Here is a 16062-nt window from a genome sequence, read left to right on the forward strand (position 1 = left end):
CACCGTTCCATTTGGTATATGGCGGTGAGGCTGTCATACCGGTCGAAGTCGGCGTTGAGTCAGCCAGGATGATGACAACGCCGAACGAAGAAACATGGAGCTGGACTTGGTAGAAGAGGAGAGGGCAAAGGCGTCCGTTCGGCTGATGGCATACCGTCAGCGGATGAAGCAAAACTACAACCGGCGCGTAATTCCCAGATCGTTCCAAGTCGGCGATCTTGTCTGGAAGAAAGTCAAGCCGGTCGGCGACGTCGGCAAGCTTGAAGCTCCATGGGCAGGCCCTTTCAAAATCATCGAAAAGCTCCGCTCGGGCGCGTATTATCTGGAGGATGAGGACGGACGGCAGCTAGATAGGCCGTGGAGCGCGAACCACCTCCAGCCTTACCGGGCGGGGTGAAAGGTGTATCACTGTAAATCACCCTGTGTATTTCATTTTTCGACTAAATACTTGAAATGCAGAGATGAAAAGTCAAAAGAGCGAATATAAGGCATTATCATCGTAAACCGAAGGCCCCCGAGCCGATCGGCCGGGAGGTTTGTATCCGAGCCGGGAGCTCGAACCCGAAGGCCCCCGAGCCGATCGGCCGGGAGGTTTGTATCCGAGCCGGGAGCTCGGACCCGAAGACCCCAGGCCGTTCGGCCGGGCTGCGTATAGAATAAAAGCAGCATTCGAAATCGAAGATCCCGAGCAGTTCGGCCGGGCTGCATACTAGTGTGGCAGGAAGGAAACCAAAGCCCTGCGCTGCTCAGGATGATAGAGGGAGGTTATTGCCTGGAGCGAAGGCCGGAGCCGGTCGGCCAGGTATATGGTTTTCCGAGCCAAGTGCTCGACAACGAAGGCCCCGAACCGCTCGGCCGGAGGTATACGGATCAAATTGGCGCCAAACGCTCTAAAAACGGAAGCCCCGTACCATTCGGACGGATATAAATTATCCGAGCCAAAATGCTCGGAGCAGACCCTGAGCCGTTCGGCCAGGAGTACGTTCTTGGGTAAAAGGGGCATAGGGATTATCCGAGCCAAGCACCCGAATAATGAAAGCCTCCCTGCCGATCAGGTTCGCAAGCGAATGACCCGTGCTGTTCGGCCGGGCATAAATATTGTTCAAGCGCGGGATATGAAGGCCAAGGTCGCTTGACCTGGTAAGGAGTCAACCTCGAAGGCCGTCTAGCCCAGACGTTAAACCGTAGAGACGAGCCGGCGTCTATAAACCCTCCGAGCGGAAGGCCGACGAGCACCGTCGTTAAAAATCGAGAGCCGCGCCGATCGGCTATAAACATCCGCGCCGACGAGCACCGTCGTTAAAGATCGAGAGCCGCGCCGATCGGCAATAAATATCCGTGCCGACGAGCACCGTCGTTAAAAATCGAGAGCCGCGCCGATCGGCTATAAACATCCGCGCCGACGAGCACCGTCGTTAAAGATCGAGAGCCGCGCCGATCGGCTATAAATATCCGCGCCGACGAGCACCGTCGTTAAAGATCGAGAGCCGCGCCGATCGGCTATAAACATCCGCGCCGACGAGCACCGTCGTTAAAAATCGAGAGCCGCGCTGATCGGCTATAAACATCCGCGCCGACGAGCACCGTCGTTAAAGATCGAGAGCCGCGCCGATCGGCTATAAATATCCGCGCCGACGAGCACCGTCGTTAAAAATTGAGAGCCGCGCCGATCGGCAATAAACATCCGCGCCGACGAGCACCGTCGTTAAAGATCGAGATCCGCGCCGATCGGCTATAAATATCCGCGCCGACGAGCACCGTCGTTAAAAATCGAGAGCCGCGCCGATCGGCAATAAACATCCGCGCCGACGAGCACCGTCGTTAAAAATCGAGAGCCGCGCCGATCGGCTATAAACATCCGCGCCGACGAGCACCGTCGTTAAAAATCGAGAGCCGCGCCGATGGCTATAAACCTCCCGAGCGGAAGAACGAATATCAAAGTAAGACCGTGGAAACTACAAATATTAAAAAATTCAGGCCCGATTGGGAGTTGGTCCTTCGATACTCGGCTTTGTGGACTTCACGCAGGCAGGATACGTGCAAAGTGAGTAGGCTACCCCGCTCGGACCCTATGCAATGTGCCAAGCCGATCGGACGCGTGAAGGAGAACCCTTAAGAGCGGGACTGACTCTAAGTATCAACGTTAAGCAAACAGAAGAATATTATGGACAATGAGTAGGAAAACAAACAAAGGAGCAGGGTTTCTTTAGAAGAAGAATTATGCCGAACGGCACGCACAAAAATTTTACATCCGCCGAGCGGATGAAATACAGAAGGTACTCGAAATAACCCGCCTCACTCAGGGTCTTCAAAGCTGAAAAAGGCGTCAGGAATATCATCAATCATGGCCGCCAGGTCGGAAGCGGGAATATGCATTCCCTCGGGAAGGTGGCCCCCTTTCTTCAAGTATGTCACGGTGACCTTGACCGCTTCGGCGAAAGTGGAATAGACGTTGCCACCGAATTTTAGGCCGAACCTCTCCGAGTGGAGGTATTCCTGGCGCGCGGCTGCTAGGCGACTCGGCTCACCCTCTTTATATTTTCTGAGTGCCACTCGGGAAGCGGTTAAGGTGTCTTGAACAGCCTTCAAGTCCACCTCGGCCTTTGTGCGCTCTGCCGAACGGATCTCTCGCTCGGCATTCAGCTCGACCTCTAGCTTCTTTTTGCGATGTAGGGCCGGACTTGACTTTCATTTTATCCGGATCAGCAATCGCTCGCCTCGCCAGCGCTTCACGTCCCGTCCGCTTCTTCACCAAGTCTTGAGTCGGGCCACCTCCATGACGGATCGGCACCTTCATTCGGCCTCGAGGTTTGTTTCTCCCGCTCGTCGACGGACCCCGACAATTGAAGTTTTTCCAGAGACCCTCCAGCTCGGCTAGCCAACGGCTAGTGGCGATTTGCTCACCACTGTAAAGGAAATAATGAAATCAGGAATCAAATAGTGGCATGGAATAGGAAGAAAATGAATACCTGATGTTGTTGTCGCCAAGCTGCTTGGGCGTCATGAGGGCCGCTTGAATCTGCGCGTCCTCAAAAGCTTGGCAAGCGGGCCCGTCAAGGTTATTTCGTGAACGGGACTTGAGGGCCGATCGGCGGACAGTAAATATTCCTCCGATGGGAATCGGAGGGTGGTCTTGATGGTTGGGTGGCCGGTCGGCGCTTCTTCAGTTGCAGTCGCCTGGCCAGAGGACTCCCCTATGGTGGAAGTTTCGCCCAACCGATGTAAGCGGCGACGAGTCCGGGGAGGAGAGTCGGTGGGCTGCGCAGGAGGCGATGTCACAGGAGTCCCGATCTGCGACGGCGTGCGATCGGACGAAGTTACGCCGATCGGCTCATGTGGTTCCCCCTCTTGGGGTGGCGGAGGACCGGAGTCTCTTCGACGTTTTCGCCGAAGTTCTAGCGGTGGATCCCCGGACGGGGGAATTCCCAGCTCGGCGGGAGCCGAGGAAACAGGATCCGCCTCAACCTCCGTTGAAGCGGATGGGGCAGCATCTGTTTCAGGGGCGGACTGCGCCCCCCCTCTCCCGCATCTGCCGGGCGGCTGGGGATGAGACCCCGCTCGGCGAGCTCCTTTTTGGTGGCCGCCTCGATCTCCACGGCCTTCAGTTTCAGATGAGCGGTAGCTTTGGAGCGCCACATGACTTCAGCTGCAATAGAAGAAATTAAAATCAGTTAGATAAAAAAGGTGAAGGGAGTAAAGAGTCTCTTACCCATACGGTAGGGAAGATTGGCCCGAACGGGAGATAACCCAAAAATATATAACACCCCCTTGAGCAGCAACTGGTCGATCTTGTATCGCTGACCAGACAACCAATTCGCTGCATGAAGATAGGCTGGATTGCTTACGATGCCACTTCGAGCTACCAGCGGATCGAGAATTCTGGTCGCTCGGGAAGTCGGATATAAAAAAAAACTCCCTTCGGTGTTTGTTGGAGGTCGGCATGTTATCAAAAATTTAAACCTATTCTACTTTGGAAAATGAAAGTCCCGGCTCGGATTGTTTGGGGTAGAAGAAGTGGAATATTTTGGGGTCAAGAGGGATACTGTGCAGCTTGAAGAGGACGACCACCCCGCTCAGCAGCCTAAAGGAATTCGGCACAAGTTGGCCGAGCGGGATGCGAAAATAGTTACAAACCTCTACAATAAAGGGATGGGTAGGAAATCTAAGGCCACCTTGGAATTGGTCTAAAAAGAAACAGATTGTGCCGATCGGCGGATCATGCGGTCGGTCAGTCGGGTCGGCTATAATTATTTCATAGTTGTTGGGAATCCCATACGTCCGAACAAGGCGCCGAGCACCCTCCTCATCAAGCCGACTCTCCATGGTCATATACCAGGGACCGTGAACGTTGGTGGCGGGTTCAGAGGAACTTGCCATCTCGGAGAGGCAAGAGGATAGCAAGAAATCGAAAGAAGGGGAGCGAAAGAGGCGAAATGAGCAGGGAAAACCTAGTAAGTGAAGGAAGAAGACTCACTGAGAAGGAAACGGGCGGAAAAGATCACCGGGGAAAAGGTAGCAGCCGAAAACTGGGACTGGATCGTCGGAGGCTACAGCGGCAGGGGAGGCAGACGGAGGAAGCACGAGCAAGCATGCGGCGAAGGGAGAAGACGGAGGCTTTATATTGCCGAGGTTGGTTGGCCTCCGCCGTCGGATGCAGGTCACGAAAGACGAGGCCCTCATCCGACCGTCTATTTCAAAGCAATCGCGTCCCATCGTACTAAGCATCGCCGCCACGTGAGAAGAGCCACGTGGCGCCTTGCCACTAGGCGCAATTAATGCGCGTCATACCGCGCATGCTGCGACTTAATGGGAAGGATTTGCGCGATTTTCGAGAAGATTTAAGCAAGCAAACGTCCACGTTGAACAACAAGGCATCCGAAACGAAGAGCCGAGCGGCTGAATCCGGCATAAGGGCCGAAGATGGAGAGCGGCAATTCTCGGACACATATAGTCCAGTCAGTCGGACTCACTGCCTCCTTCGACTAGACTTGAAGGGAAGGCAAGTGATCCGGCAGTAAGAATGGGGGACCCACTTCCTGAAGGGTCTTAGCTTGAGAACCGATGAAGGGCTGACTAAGCGGTTAATGGCCGAGCCGATCAGCCGGGTTGGTCCGAGCGGAGTTAGAGATAACCCATCCATGGGGTTGGGTGTCCGACGCCAAGGCAGGAGGATCGAAGGGCCGACCGGGAGCCCGAACGGCAGGGGCCAAAGAGCCGAGCGGGCAACCCGCCCGGACAAAATAAGGGCGAGGGGACAAAAAGGTGGTCGAGCGGCCTATGCGCTCGGCTCGGGATATGGGATATCGGTAGAAGCATGTTTGATGATTAGGCCGTACACAAGATCGCACGATGGAGGATCTTGCCGTCACATCATGGAAAGGTTGATACAGTAGCAGTATGGCCTCAGGGACGCCTTTTCTGACGGATCTATATCTGGGCATGGCCCTTCTGACAGACCCATGCCTGGGCATGGTCAAATGCAGGTGATTGCTTTGATTGGCGCGCCCAGGCTTCTTCGAGGGGTCTATATAAGGCCTCAATTTCTTCACCGGAGGGATGCACGTCTTCATCTTGAGGCCACCTTTTTGTCATTCCTCGCCTGACTTGAGCGTCGGAGGACCGTCGCCGGGACACCCCTCCCGGCTCGGTTTTGTTGCAGGTTCGCCGGAGCACTCGAGGATCCAGCAGAGAGCGCCACGTGCCCAGCGTCCACTGACTCTTGGTTCGGACAGGATCATAGCCTATTTGTCAAATCAAATGAAGGAAAACTAGCTATCGTGCTTGTATATGTTGATGACTTAGTCATCACCGGTGATGATGGATCAGAAATTCTTCAGACAAAAGAGAATTTATCAGTCCGATTTCAAATGAAAGAACTTGGACAACTCAAGCATTTTCTTGGTTTAGAGATTGACCGCACAAAAAAAGGAATATTCCTTTGTCAACAAAAGTACTCCAAAGACTTGTTGAAAAGGTTCGGAATGCTCGACTGCAAACCAATCTCAACACCTGTGGAATCAAATTTCAGAATGTGTGCACATGAAGGAAAGAGCTTAGAAGATACAACTATGTATCAAAAATTGGTAGACAGTCTCATCTACTTAACCTTAACTCGACCTGATATTTCTTATGCAGTTAGTGTAATAAGTCGGTACATGCAAAATCCAATGAAGCCTCATTTGGAAGCAGTTCGACGAATACTAAGATATGTGAAGAGCACAATTGATTATGGTCTTGTGTATAAAAGAATTGGAGACTGTAAGTTAGTTGGTTACTGTGATGCTGACTATGCAAGAGATCATGACACCAGAAGGTCAACAACTGGTTATTTATTTAAACTTGGTTCTGGAGTAATTTCTTGGTGCAGCAAGAGACAACCAACTGTATCATTATCAAGCACTGAAGCTGAGTATCGAGCAGCAGCAATGGCAGCTCAAGAAACCACATGGTTGATTCAACTATTAAATAACCTACATCAACCAGTTGATTATGCAGTTCCAATATATTGTGACAATCAATCGGCAATTCGTTTGGCGGAAAATCCGATCTTTCATGCAAGAACTAAACATGTTGAAGTGCACTATCATTTTATCAGAGAAAAAGTTCTCCAAGAAGAAATTGAGATGAGACAAATCAGTACAGATGATCAAGTTGCAGATTTGTTCACAAAAGGCTTGAGCGCCAGCAAATTCAAAAGGTTTCATGATCAACTCGGCATAATACAAAGGGTTGGTGTTGAGGGGGAGTGTTAAATATCAACTTCAACCCAAATAAAGGATAAAACTTATCCAATAAAAGATAAGAGTTATAGATAAGATTTGCTATTTAATTATTTATTTTTCTAATAGATAAAGATGACGACTTGGTAAAAGATAAAATTAAATGTGTGGTCAAGAGTGTTTTTCTCATTTCATGGATAAGAATTAGAATTTCAATGGCTAGGATTTAATTTAATTAAACGGTCCAGATTGTATGAAGAGTACTATAAATACTCTACCTTGTATTTAGTTTCATTCATCAATCAAATACCAATTTGTGAGTCAAAGTTTTTTTTTCTTCTTTGTCTTAGAATTGTGAGTGATCCACAAAAAGATGTTGTAGTGTTGCTATTGTTAGTATAAGACAAGTAATTTATTTACTTATTTGTTGGTCCAATTTTCAACAAAGCGAGTGCACACCCACCAAGGTGTACACGTGTCCTTTCCCATACCGTAGTATGAGCTTGTCAGAGGAGCTTACCTGACACCATATTGCTACAGTCTGAGCACGTCTCTGATGGGACAGCGGATCCCTCTGTCGTAAGGTTCTGAGTATGGCCTGGTCGTAGAACATGCCTGTTGTCAGAGAAAGATGTTTCCCTTGTCCTTTTGTATCTTTTGTTTCTATGTAGAGCGTCCGGCCGGTCGGGCGTCTCCTTACGTCCGACTGGTCTACGATACTGGTCCGCTCGGGAGTTTTCTGATCGCGTGCTCTACTGACTGTTCACAGTATTGTTGTTTTCTGCCTGGCCGAGTGGGCTCCCCGATCGGCCAGTCGACCCTGTTCCATGAGCGTCGGAACCCTGCCTCCTCGCCGGGTGCCTTTGACTCTGATAAGACCCCGTTCGGCCGACCGGTCTCCCCTTCTCCGGTCGGCCGTTCGACCCTTTGACTTACATGTGACGTTGACTTCCCCTAGAGGTGGGTCCCTATTATTACTGCCGGATCAATAACAATGGATTTATTGGAGAGTAAAACTGTCATGAATGTTATAGCATGATTACGTGGAGCACGTTATCACTAGAAAAAAAAATAATTGTAGTAGCTAGAAAGAATTAAGGATAATTCATCTAGAATTTTTATATTTTGTTCCTCAAGGATGACATAAGAGTCAAAAGAGCATGTTGGATTAGCATTTTACTTTTTCTATATGTCTTCATCCTTTAATACTAATAATCTCTAATATGGCTCATCGCTGAGATCTTGCAACACTTCGACCTGGTCGCATTCACCTCAACTATTTCACTTCCTTTTAGATAGAATTCATCCATCTGGGCAAAGGAACGACTTGATATCGTGAATGTTCATGCTCGCAGAGTTAAAATGTCGCCGTTGATCTGTCAATTGCATGGTATCACTCGCTGAAACTTCTTTTTATTAATATCTGCATTTTTGCCATTTTAAATGAATAATTTAGCTGTTCAGTAAGAAAATCTTAATGACATGAAGCATGGAAAGACCAATGGCTTGAAGAGAAAACCTTAATAATATACAAGGAATAGCCTATATAATAATAAATAGGTATCTTTATTTTTGCTTAAACAACACTCTGTATCATGGTATTCCTGGGAGGAAGAGTTACAGAAGAGAGTATATATGGTCGAGACACCTCAAAAGGTTCCTTGGAGAATCCCATGAAGCTTGTCCTGGAGGGGGAATTTCGCCTTTTAGTCACCAGTCACCACCACCACCTTGAGGTGTCGAGATCAGATGCCTTTGTTTATTTATCAAACAATATCTAATAGAGCAACAGCTGTTGCGAATAAGCAGAGATTAAGATGAAACCAGTGCAGAGTTGCATTAACAGGGGAAACAGCAGAGACAAGTGCGTGGAAGAAGAGGCATGCTTTACGGGTGGTGGATGCATACAACGGCTACTAAAAAGGGCAAGGGCGAGGGTAGGGGAGAGTTAATTCGACCTCCCATGTGCGCGCTGCACTCTGCTGCAGGTTGGGCAGCTACTCGAAAAAGTAAATTGGATAAAAATTTAGGTGAAAAAAAAGTTGCTTCAAGCGCCGGTGGCCTATATCGGCAGCCGCCGTCAACATCCTCGCGGCATGAGCCCTACCCTCGACCTATCTCTGTCGAACACCACACGGTACCCTTGCTGCTGTATGTTGCCGATGATGGACACGCCGCTGTCAGTCCCAGCGAACGCGAAGCAGAACGTGCCCCTGGTGTCCACCGGGATGAGGTAGTTCTCCGCCGGCAGCGACACAGCCGAATCGCCGGCGAGGTGCAGCGACACCGTGGGAACCTTGACCTCCGTCCGCCCGGAGAGGTCGTAGCATGTGTCGAAGAGGGAGAAACCGCCAGGCGCCAGCTTCAGGCCTGTCGTCCCGGCCCTGAAGGCATCGCGCAGCGCTTGGTATGCCGACCGCGCCAGTCGCGTCACTGACGTTCCCGAGTCGATGATCACGCCTCCCCTTCCGGTCGAGGGATCTAGGCGGAGGTCGGACGCCAGGACGCCGGGCACGCGCGTGCCGCCGACGCTCACTCCTGTGAGCTCGATGTAGTAGAAAGAATCCACCTTGGGATTTCGCAGCATGGGAGTGTAGGCCACTCGCGAAGAGGCCCTGGGCACGGCGGAGTTCCCGAACACCACCGTGGATGACCGGTTTGGAGCACCGGCAGAGGTGCGATCTACCAGGCAGTATGAAAACATCCGGCCGAACCGTCGGCCAGCCTGGGACGGAAAAGAGAGGCTTCCACGACCAAGGCCGAGGAGACCCGCAGCGGCAACGAAGAGGCCCTCGTTGTCATGGCCGCATCCAAGAGCGACGCGCGGGACACGGACACTTCGCCGGAAAGTGAGTGTCTCGGTCGAGAACTCACCCATGGTGATGGATCCGTCACCGTACGAGACCTGATACTGGCAGCTCCGGCGGCGCGTGTCGCAGCCGGCCACGTCCAGGCGGCGGCATAGCGGGGTTCCGCAGGGTACGGCGGCGTAAGTGCGGGATCTTCGAGGGTCGAAGATCGGGTCGGACTGGGAGTAGCAGCGCCGGCACGGGGCGCACTGCAGCCAGACGATGTCGCTGCCGGTATCGAGCACCATGTAGACGTACCTCGGCGGCGTGCCGATCCCGATCCTGGCGAAGTACTCGCCGCTGCCCTGCGTGAGGCCGGACACCACCTTACTGCTGAACCCCCGCCGTCCAGTGACGTTACGAGGAAGCGGGGCAGCCACCTCCGCGAGCATTTGCCGGAGGGATTCGACCCGCTCAGCGTCACGGTCGAGGCGGAGGCTGAAGATCTGCTCGGGAGAGGCCGTCGCGGCAAGGAGGGAATCACGGTGTGAGAGCTCGAAGTGGAAGGAGGAGGGCGAAAGGGTCGCCTCGGACTCGGAGTCCACCCCCGTTGCTATGCTTGGAGCCTCGTCCTCCTCTGGAACGACGGTTGCAGGGCTTCTAAGAGGAGTAACGAGGAGGGTTTGACGCTGCAGGGGCTTGGAAGTTCCATTACCTGCTACTACGAGGAGGAGGAGGAGTAGAGAGTAGAGGAGGGAAAGAGGAGGAGCGGTGGACGCCATGGATGAGTGAGTGAGTGAGCTCGCTCGCTCCATGCTGCTGGCGTATAAAAAAAGGAAGGGGGGACAAAGGAGGAAGACGAACCGGTCGGTGCGGGATTCGTGGAGGATGATTCGTTTGTGGGTGGCGGTGAGCCGGAATTAGCATTTTAGAATCAATCCGGTCCAACTTTTTCCATTTCCTCCTCGATCATATTTTATTTAGTATAATTTTTATCAGCTATTTTCGCTATTTATTATTAAATTAAAATGTATTTAGGCAAATTATATCTTTAAAAACAATAAAATAATGCGGCGCAAGTAAGCTCAAGGACATGTCTCTAGCAGGAGGCACCAAGAGCAGCTCAGAGTAAGTACAAACCACGTGTCGTGTGGCAGCGGACGTCACTTCCCTTCCACGCTAGCAAAACTAGTTAACTTACTTGTCGGTTTTAAAATTAAAATTTAAAACTCGTATTGAAAATGTGAATTGTTTATGACTTTGCATGAATTTGAATGGTAGTTGACTATCTTTATTAGCGTATCAGACGTTAATGTCCTGATTTAAGTAGTGAACCCCTCCATATTTACTATAGCTCAAATTATCAAAGAAAATTTATAACTAAATTTGTGGTGAAGATTATTTTTTCCTTTTTAATGGTTTATTTGCTTATTTAAATGTTTTTTTAGAGCAGTTGGAGTTAATATTTGGATTAAAATCATCCATGGGCCCATCGATAGAGCTAATAAATGATCAGAAGCTCACTAAATTAGACGCTTGAAGAATTTGCATTACAGCAGCGTAAAGTTACCGGCACTACTACACGCATACATCCATCAAGAAGCCCGCACTCAAATAAATGCCATTTTTGTTGGCATTTATGATGCGTGGTACGAATTTGATTGCCCTAAAACAATGTCCCCACAGGTCCTTAATATGCTTGCACTGCAATTCTTCTTCCAAGACCTAAAAGAAAGAGGACAAACACCCACAGAGAGTACAGTTGTGGTCATCAGTTTTCAGTTCCTTGGATTGTTTAGACAGACATTGCTCTTTTTTTGTTTTTTTTTTTTTTTTGCTGCATGTTAGCTGGAAAGCAGCGAGGATAAGACCATCTCCAACCACAAACTCTATTTTGGTGCACTTTCAACACTAATTTGGTGTCATTTGAGCACCAAAATTTTTTCCAACTCCAACCATGAGACACCATTTCCTACACTAAAAAGAATATTCTTTAGAATATTTTATTTTTTCATCTTATAATTTATTATTCAACATACATATTAATTTGTTAAATATTTTTATTACGATAATAATTACTATTAATTTTTATGACATTATGTTTTTAGTTACAAGAAAATTAAAATTAATTGTTATGTATTTTGAAATTTAAATATTTAATTGTGTGTTTGTTATGAAATTACCAATATTATAAATTTTAATATATTTATAATCTTAGCAACATAACCAATATTAAAATTTATAATATATATTTAATTGAAATTTATAATATATAAAATTTATATAATAAATTCAATTAAATTAAATCATATTAATTTATAATATTTAAAAATATTTTAAATATAATTTGTCTATTATGATATTTTATATTAAAAAAATATCTACTTGCACCAAAATGGTGCAAGTGAACAGTGCGGCACCAAGATGGTGCTGCACTGTTTACTTACACCATTTTGGTGTAATTTTTGGGGTCACCATTGTAGAGGATATGGTGCCCTTTTTACACCAAAATGGTGTAAAAGGGCACCGGTTGGAGATGCTCTAAGCGTCCAACTGACGCAAGAAGATTAAATGCTTTTAAGTGATGGGCATAGAAGTGTATGGTGTATCTTCACTTGTTTCATTTGAACGGACATGTGATGAGCCTGATGGGGAGTTCATGGGTTGAATCCCAGCTAAATGTTTCGACAAGATTCCACTTTTGATCAGGTGTAACAGACAATCATACTTTGTTGAGATTCTGTTTGGTTTCAAGCTAAATATACTTTGCTCTCACTTCCCACTGAGGGTGGGGAATTCTCCAGGATCCTCAATGGCGGGAGCAGCTGTAGGGCTTGAAGATCCATCATCAAAATTACCTCCAAATTGTTGCCCTCTACCACCTCTCAGTCGTCCACGCCCACGGCCTCCCGGAGTGTTGTATCTACCACCACCATTAGTCGGGTTAAAGAACTCAGTGATGCTCATCGGCTACAAACAAAGGATTCTCGTCCGTCATAAAACATGAGAAGATGTTGTGTACTGATAAACCAAGTCGGCAAGTGGCCACTGTATTTCCTTTTTGCCCTTCTCTTCCCCATCAATGTTTTCTTTCTTCTTTCCTCTGGCCTTACCAGTACCCTGCAAGTAGACATTGCATCGACTAGCATCAGGCTTGTAATAAAATAGGCATAAATTTGTTTTAAAAAATAAATAATAAACGACACATACCAATTTAATGGAAACTCCATTTTCTTTCTTGACCGACAATTGCTTCATCGACTGCAACTCATCAAATTCAACTTTTCTCTCTTCACTCTGCATTGCAAGTAAAGCTTCTCTTTTCTCCTCCTTTAATTTCTCATACTCCTCCAAAGTCATCTCCTATTCAATTATGTCAGAAAAAAAAATATGATTATAATCACACAAGCAAGCATATATACACTTACATCAGTAGCGCTTCCTAAATTTCAATGTGCTTACTCACAATTGTGCAGATGTCTCATCAGTTGTAGTTCCCCAGTTCCCACGGCCAGAATCATTACGTTTTATCTCATGCACTAGTCACTAAATACATTCGAGGAACTGTCTTTAGCATTAATCATGATATAATGTAAATATTTAAAGTATATTAATCATGAAGAGTCTGTTTAGGCTAATCACATGATCAAGTCGTAGAATCTTAGCTGTTAGATTAAAATCTAGCGGTTGAGATTCGTATCATCAGCCGTGTTCACTTCATTACATCGTTGGGCTCAATGAAAAACCCCAGATAGACCTGTTAATGTAGCAGGGTCCGATCCGACTACAAACTCCGTATTCGAGTTGAAACGGGTTTGCATTCCATCATCCAAAACCCGAATGGAAGACGAGAAAATCCACCGAACGTTGGTGCAATGCTAATCTATGCAGGAATCAAGATAAGAATGCCACTATGTAATCCAAATTATTAAATTTACATCCACTAATAATAGAAAATTATACTTTTAGCATAATGCTTTTACAAATAAGATCGACGAAAGACTAGAACAAAAATTAGTTGATCAATCGAAATCTCTTTTGTCAGAAGCAATCAAATCAGGAGAGACTTAATAAAATGGAATTTGAATGCTGAGAACAAATTTAAAATTTTCTGGATTTTTTTTTAAAAAAATATATTTCTAGAAGAATACAAATTTTGAATAATTCGGAAGTTTTACTTATTATTCGGCGGAAACTATGGACAAAACATCGAGCCACCTTAAAAGGGCCCACAGTAAGTACCCGGTCTACGTCTGGCGCATCTATCCACGTCCTGCACCCATCCCTTCACTTGCCTCCACGTGTCCTCCGCTTCAGCCTGCAGCCTCACGAGATAACGAGATCTCCCCGCCGCTCACACCTCGCAACGTACTGCCACGCCTGCATCGGCGGAAATTGCAAAGCCCAGCTACGACTTCAGGCGCGACTGAAGAAAGTGAGCACAATCCTGTGGGTGCTTAAACCTTCTTGTGGGCTCCATTACTTTTTCGCGGATAGACTCGTGATATAAGTGGCGCCCCCCTCCCCCGCCGCTAATCGACGTCGGTTTCCTGCGTCACTATAAAACGAGGTATCCTTCTCTGCGCTCTTTCCCTGTTCCCTTCAGCCGTCGTCGAATCGCTAATCTTAGTCCCATAAATGGTGCCCTGCGAGCAAGTCCGCCGCGCCCCGGCTGCTCAGGTCCTTCCTTGGTCCCTCTCCGACCACCATGTCTCTGCGATGCAGCCCTACATAGGGCTCCCTGTCACTGGCGTCGCTGGCCTTTCCGGCGATCTGCCCCCTCACCTCCTTGGCGAGGTCGCACTCGCACTCCAGCTCTTCATCCCCTGCGACGAAGACTCCTCCCCTGACTTCTCGGCGGCCGACGTGTTCGGCTGCGACGATTTCCATATGTACGAGTTCAAGGTCCGGCGGTGCCCCAGCAGGCGGTCGCACGACTGGACCAAGTGCCCCTACGCTCACTCGGGCGAGAAGGCCCTTCGTCGCGACCCGCGGAGGTTCCATTACACCGGCACCCCCTGCCCTGACTTTCGCCGAGGCGGAGGTTGTCGCCGCGGCGAGGACTGCGAGTACGCCCATGGCGTGTTCGAGACCTGGCTCCACCCGTCGCGTTACCGGACGCGACCCTGCAAGGACGGCGCCGCGTGCCTCCGCCGCGTTTGCTTCTTCGCACACTCCCAGGAGCAGCTTCGCATCGTCCTGCCCACGAGTCCCACATCGCCTGGCAAGGGTGACGCCGTAACTCTGCTGTCTGCGTCTCCGAAATCTACTTTGGCGCCTCTCCCCATGTCGCCACGGTCTGATGGCTCTTCGCCGCCCATGTCGCCCATGGCGATGGACGAGGTGATGGGGGCGATGACCAAGCTGAGGCTGAGCAATCTGAGATCTGTGACGCAGTTTGGAACGAGGAGAAGGGCGCCGAGGTTCTCAGCATTCCCTGCGAGGACTCTTCCCGCGGCAGAAACCCGAGACGTAGCAGAGGAAGCAGTAGGAGCTCCTTGGCGTTTGACGGAGAAGCTTCTTGAGTGCCGGAGGAGGCAGGAGGAGGAGGAAGCAGCGGAGACGGTGCCGGACTTGGGATGGGTATCAGAACTGGTAAAGGATTGAAGAATCAAGTTCTGCATTGACGACGTCGTCGATTGGTTCATAAATAAAGCAGAGGAGATTGTGAATATTTTGAATCTGGACATTTTTGGGGTTGAAAAAAACCCTTTTTTTAAGGAACTATGAAACAACAATGATCTGTTACTCCATGTAAACAAGTTCTCTAAACCTGAAGTATCTATCAACTCTTTGCTGTAAAGAGTTCTTCGATCAGAATTGTTGCATCTTATTTCATGTATGGAGTTTCTGCATATGGAATTTTGTGTCGAATGTTGAATCAGAAAACAGCCTTCCGTGAAGAACTGTTGTCACATCAATTCATCCCTTTCGTGCAGACCTTGCTGTGTATCTTCAACTTTCGAAGCAACTCGTTGCTGTAAACAAGTGTTCTGTCACAAAAAGTAGTAATCAATCTATTATACAATATCGTATAGGGATAATTTTATATGCGGTCTGATAAATAAATTTTTGCATATAATTTTTATTCATGAAAATTTTTATTTTCACTCCTTAATTAAATATCTTTACCTAATTATCGGTATAAAAAATCTAAAAATCAATATAAATTCTCTTAAATTGAGTATATTAACTTAGAATCTAATATATTTTCTATCAAATTGAGTACGATTCTTTTTTTATCTCAAAATATACTCGATTTTAATTTAATGTACTGAATTTAATAGGAATTATACTCATTTGTAGACTATTTATACCGAAAAATATGAGGATTAATTTCGATAGAAAATATACTCGATCCTAATATAGAGTACTAGATTATAGTGTAAAGTACTGAATTTAACATGAATTATATTTATTTTTAGACTTTTTATACTTAAAAAATAAGAGGGACAATTTTGATAAAAAATATACTCGATTTTTAATATAAAGTACTTACTTTAAGAAGAATTATACTCAATTTTGAAATTTTGGTATCTAAAAAATTTTAGGAC

General features: G+C 47.6%; 3 protein-coding genes across 3 annotated transcripts; 1 reads left to right on the forward strand and 2 right to left on the reverse strand.

Annotated features, from left to right (window-relative positions):
• Nucleotides 1-8531: 8531 nt before the first annotated feature.
• On the reverse strand, nucleotides 8532-10464 carry LOC122032913 (aspartyl protease family protein 2-like). The gene has a single exon (XM_042592227.1). It carries the CDS (start codon nucleotides 10321-10323, stop codon nucleotides 8800-8802), a length of 1524 nt encoding a protein of 507 aa, XP_042448161.1. The 5' UTR covers nucleotides 10324-10464; the 3' UTR covers nucleotides 8532-8799.
• A 1671-nt stretch (nucleotides 10465-12135) lies between these two features.
• On the reverse strand, nucleotides 12136-12868 carry LOC122031648 (RGG repeats nuclear RNA binding protein A-like). Its single transcript, XM_042590738.1, has 3 exons — nucleotides 12719-12868; nucleotides 12539-12628; nucleotides 12136-12478 (listed from the first exon to the last, which is right to left on the reverse strand). Exons 1-3 carry the CDS (start codon nucleotides 12866-12868, stop codon nucleotides 12281-12283), a joined length of 438 nt encoding a protein of 145 aa, XP_042446672.1. The 3' UTR covers nucleotides 12136-12280.
• Nucleotides 12869-14039: 1171 nt separating this feature from the next.
• On the forward strand, nucleotides 14040-15325 carry LOC122031977 (zinc finger CCCH domain-containing protein 10-like). Its single transcript, XM_042591211.1, has one exon. The coding sequence runs from the start codon at nucleotides 14147-14149 to the stop codon at nucleotides 15113-15115; it is 969 nt and encodes a 322-aa protein (XP_042447145.1). The 5' UTR covers nucleotides 14040-14146; the 3' UTR covers nucleotides 15116-15325.
• Nucleotides 15326-16062: the final 737 nt, after the last annotated feature.

This window comes from Zingiber officinale, chromosome 11A, assembly GCF_018446385.1.
Source record: "Zingiber officinale cultivar Zhangliang chromosome 11A, Zo_v1.1, whole genome shotgun sequence".
NCBI lineage: Eukaryota > Viridiplantae > Streptophyta > Magnoliopsida > Zingiberales > Zingiberaceae > Zingiber > Zingiber officinale.

Coding starts and splice junctions, on each gene's coding strand:
- LOC122031648 (XM_042590738.1), bottom strand. CDS start 12,868: ATGACTTTGGAGGAGTATGAGAAATTAAAGGAGGAGAAAAGAGAAGCT. Junction 12,629..12,718: donor ATGGAGTTTCCATTAAATTG/GTATGTGTCGTT, acceptor GTCTACTTGCAG/GGTACTGGTAAGGCCAGAGG. Junction 12,479..12,538: donor AGTGGCCACTTGCCGACTTG/GTTTATCAGTAC, acceptor CTTTGTTTGTAG/CCGATGAGCATCACTGAGTT.
- LOC122031977 (XM_042591211.1), top strand. CDS start 14,147: ATGGTGCCCTGCGAGCAAGTCCGCCGCGCCCCGGCTGCTCAGGTCCTT.
- LOC122032913 (XM_042592227.1), bottom strand. CDS start 10,323: ATGGAGCGAGCGAGCTCACTCACTCACTCATCCATGGCGTCCACCGCT.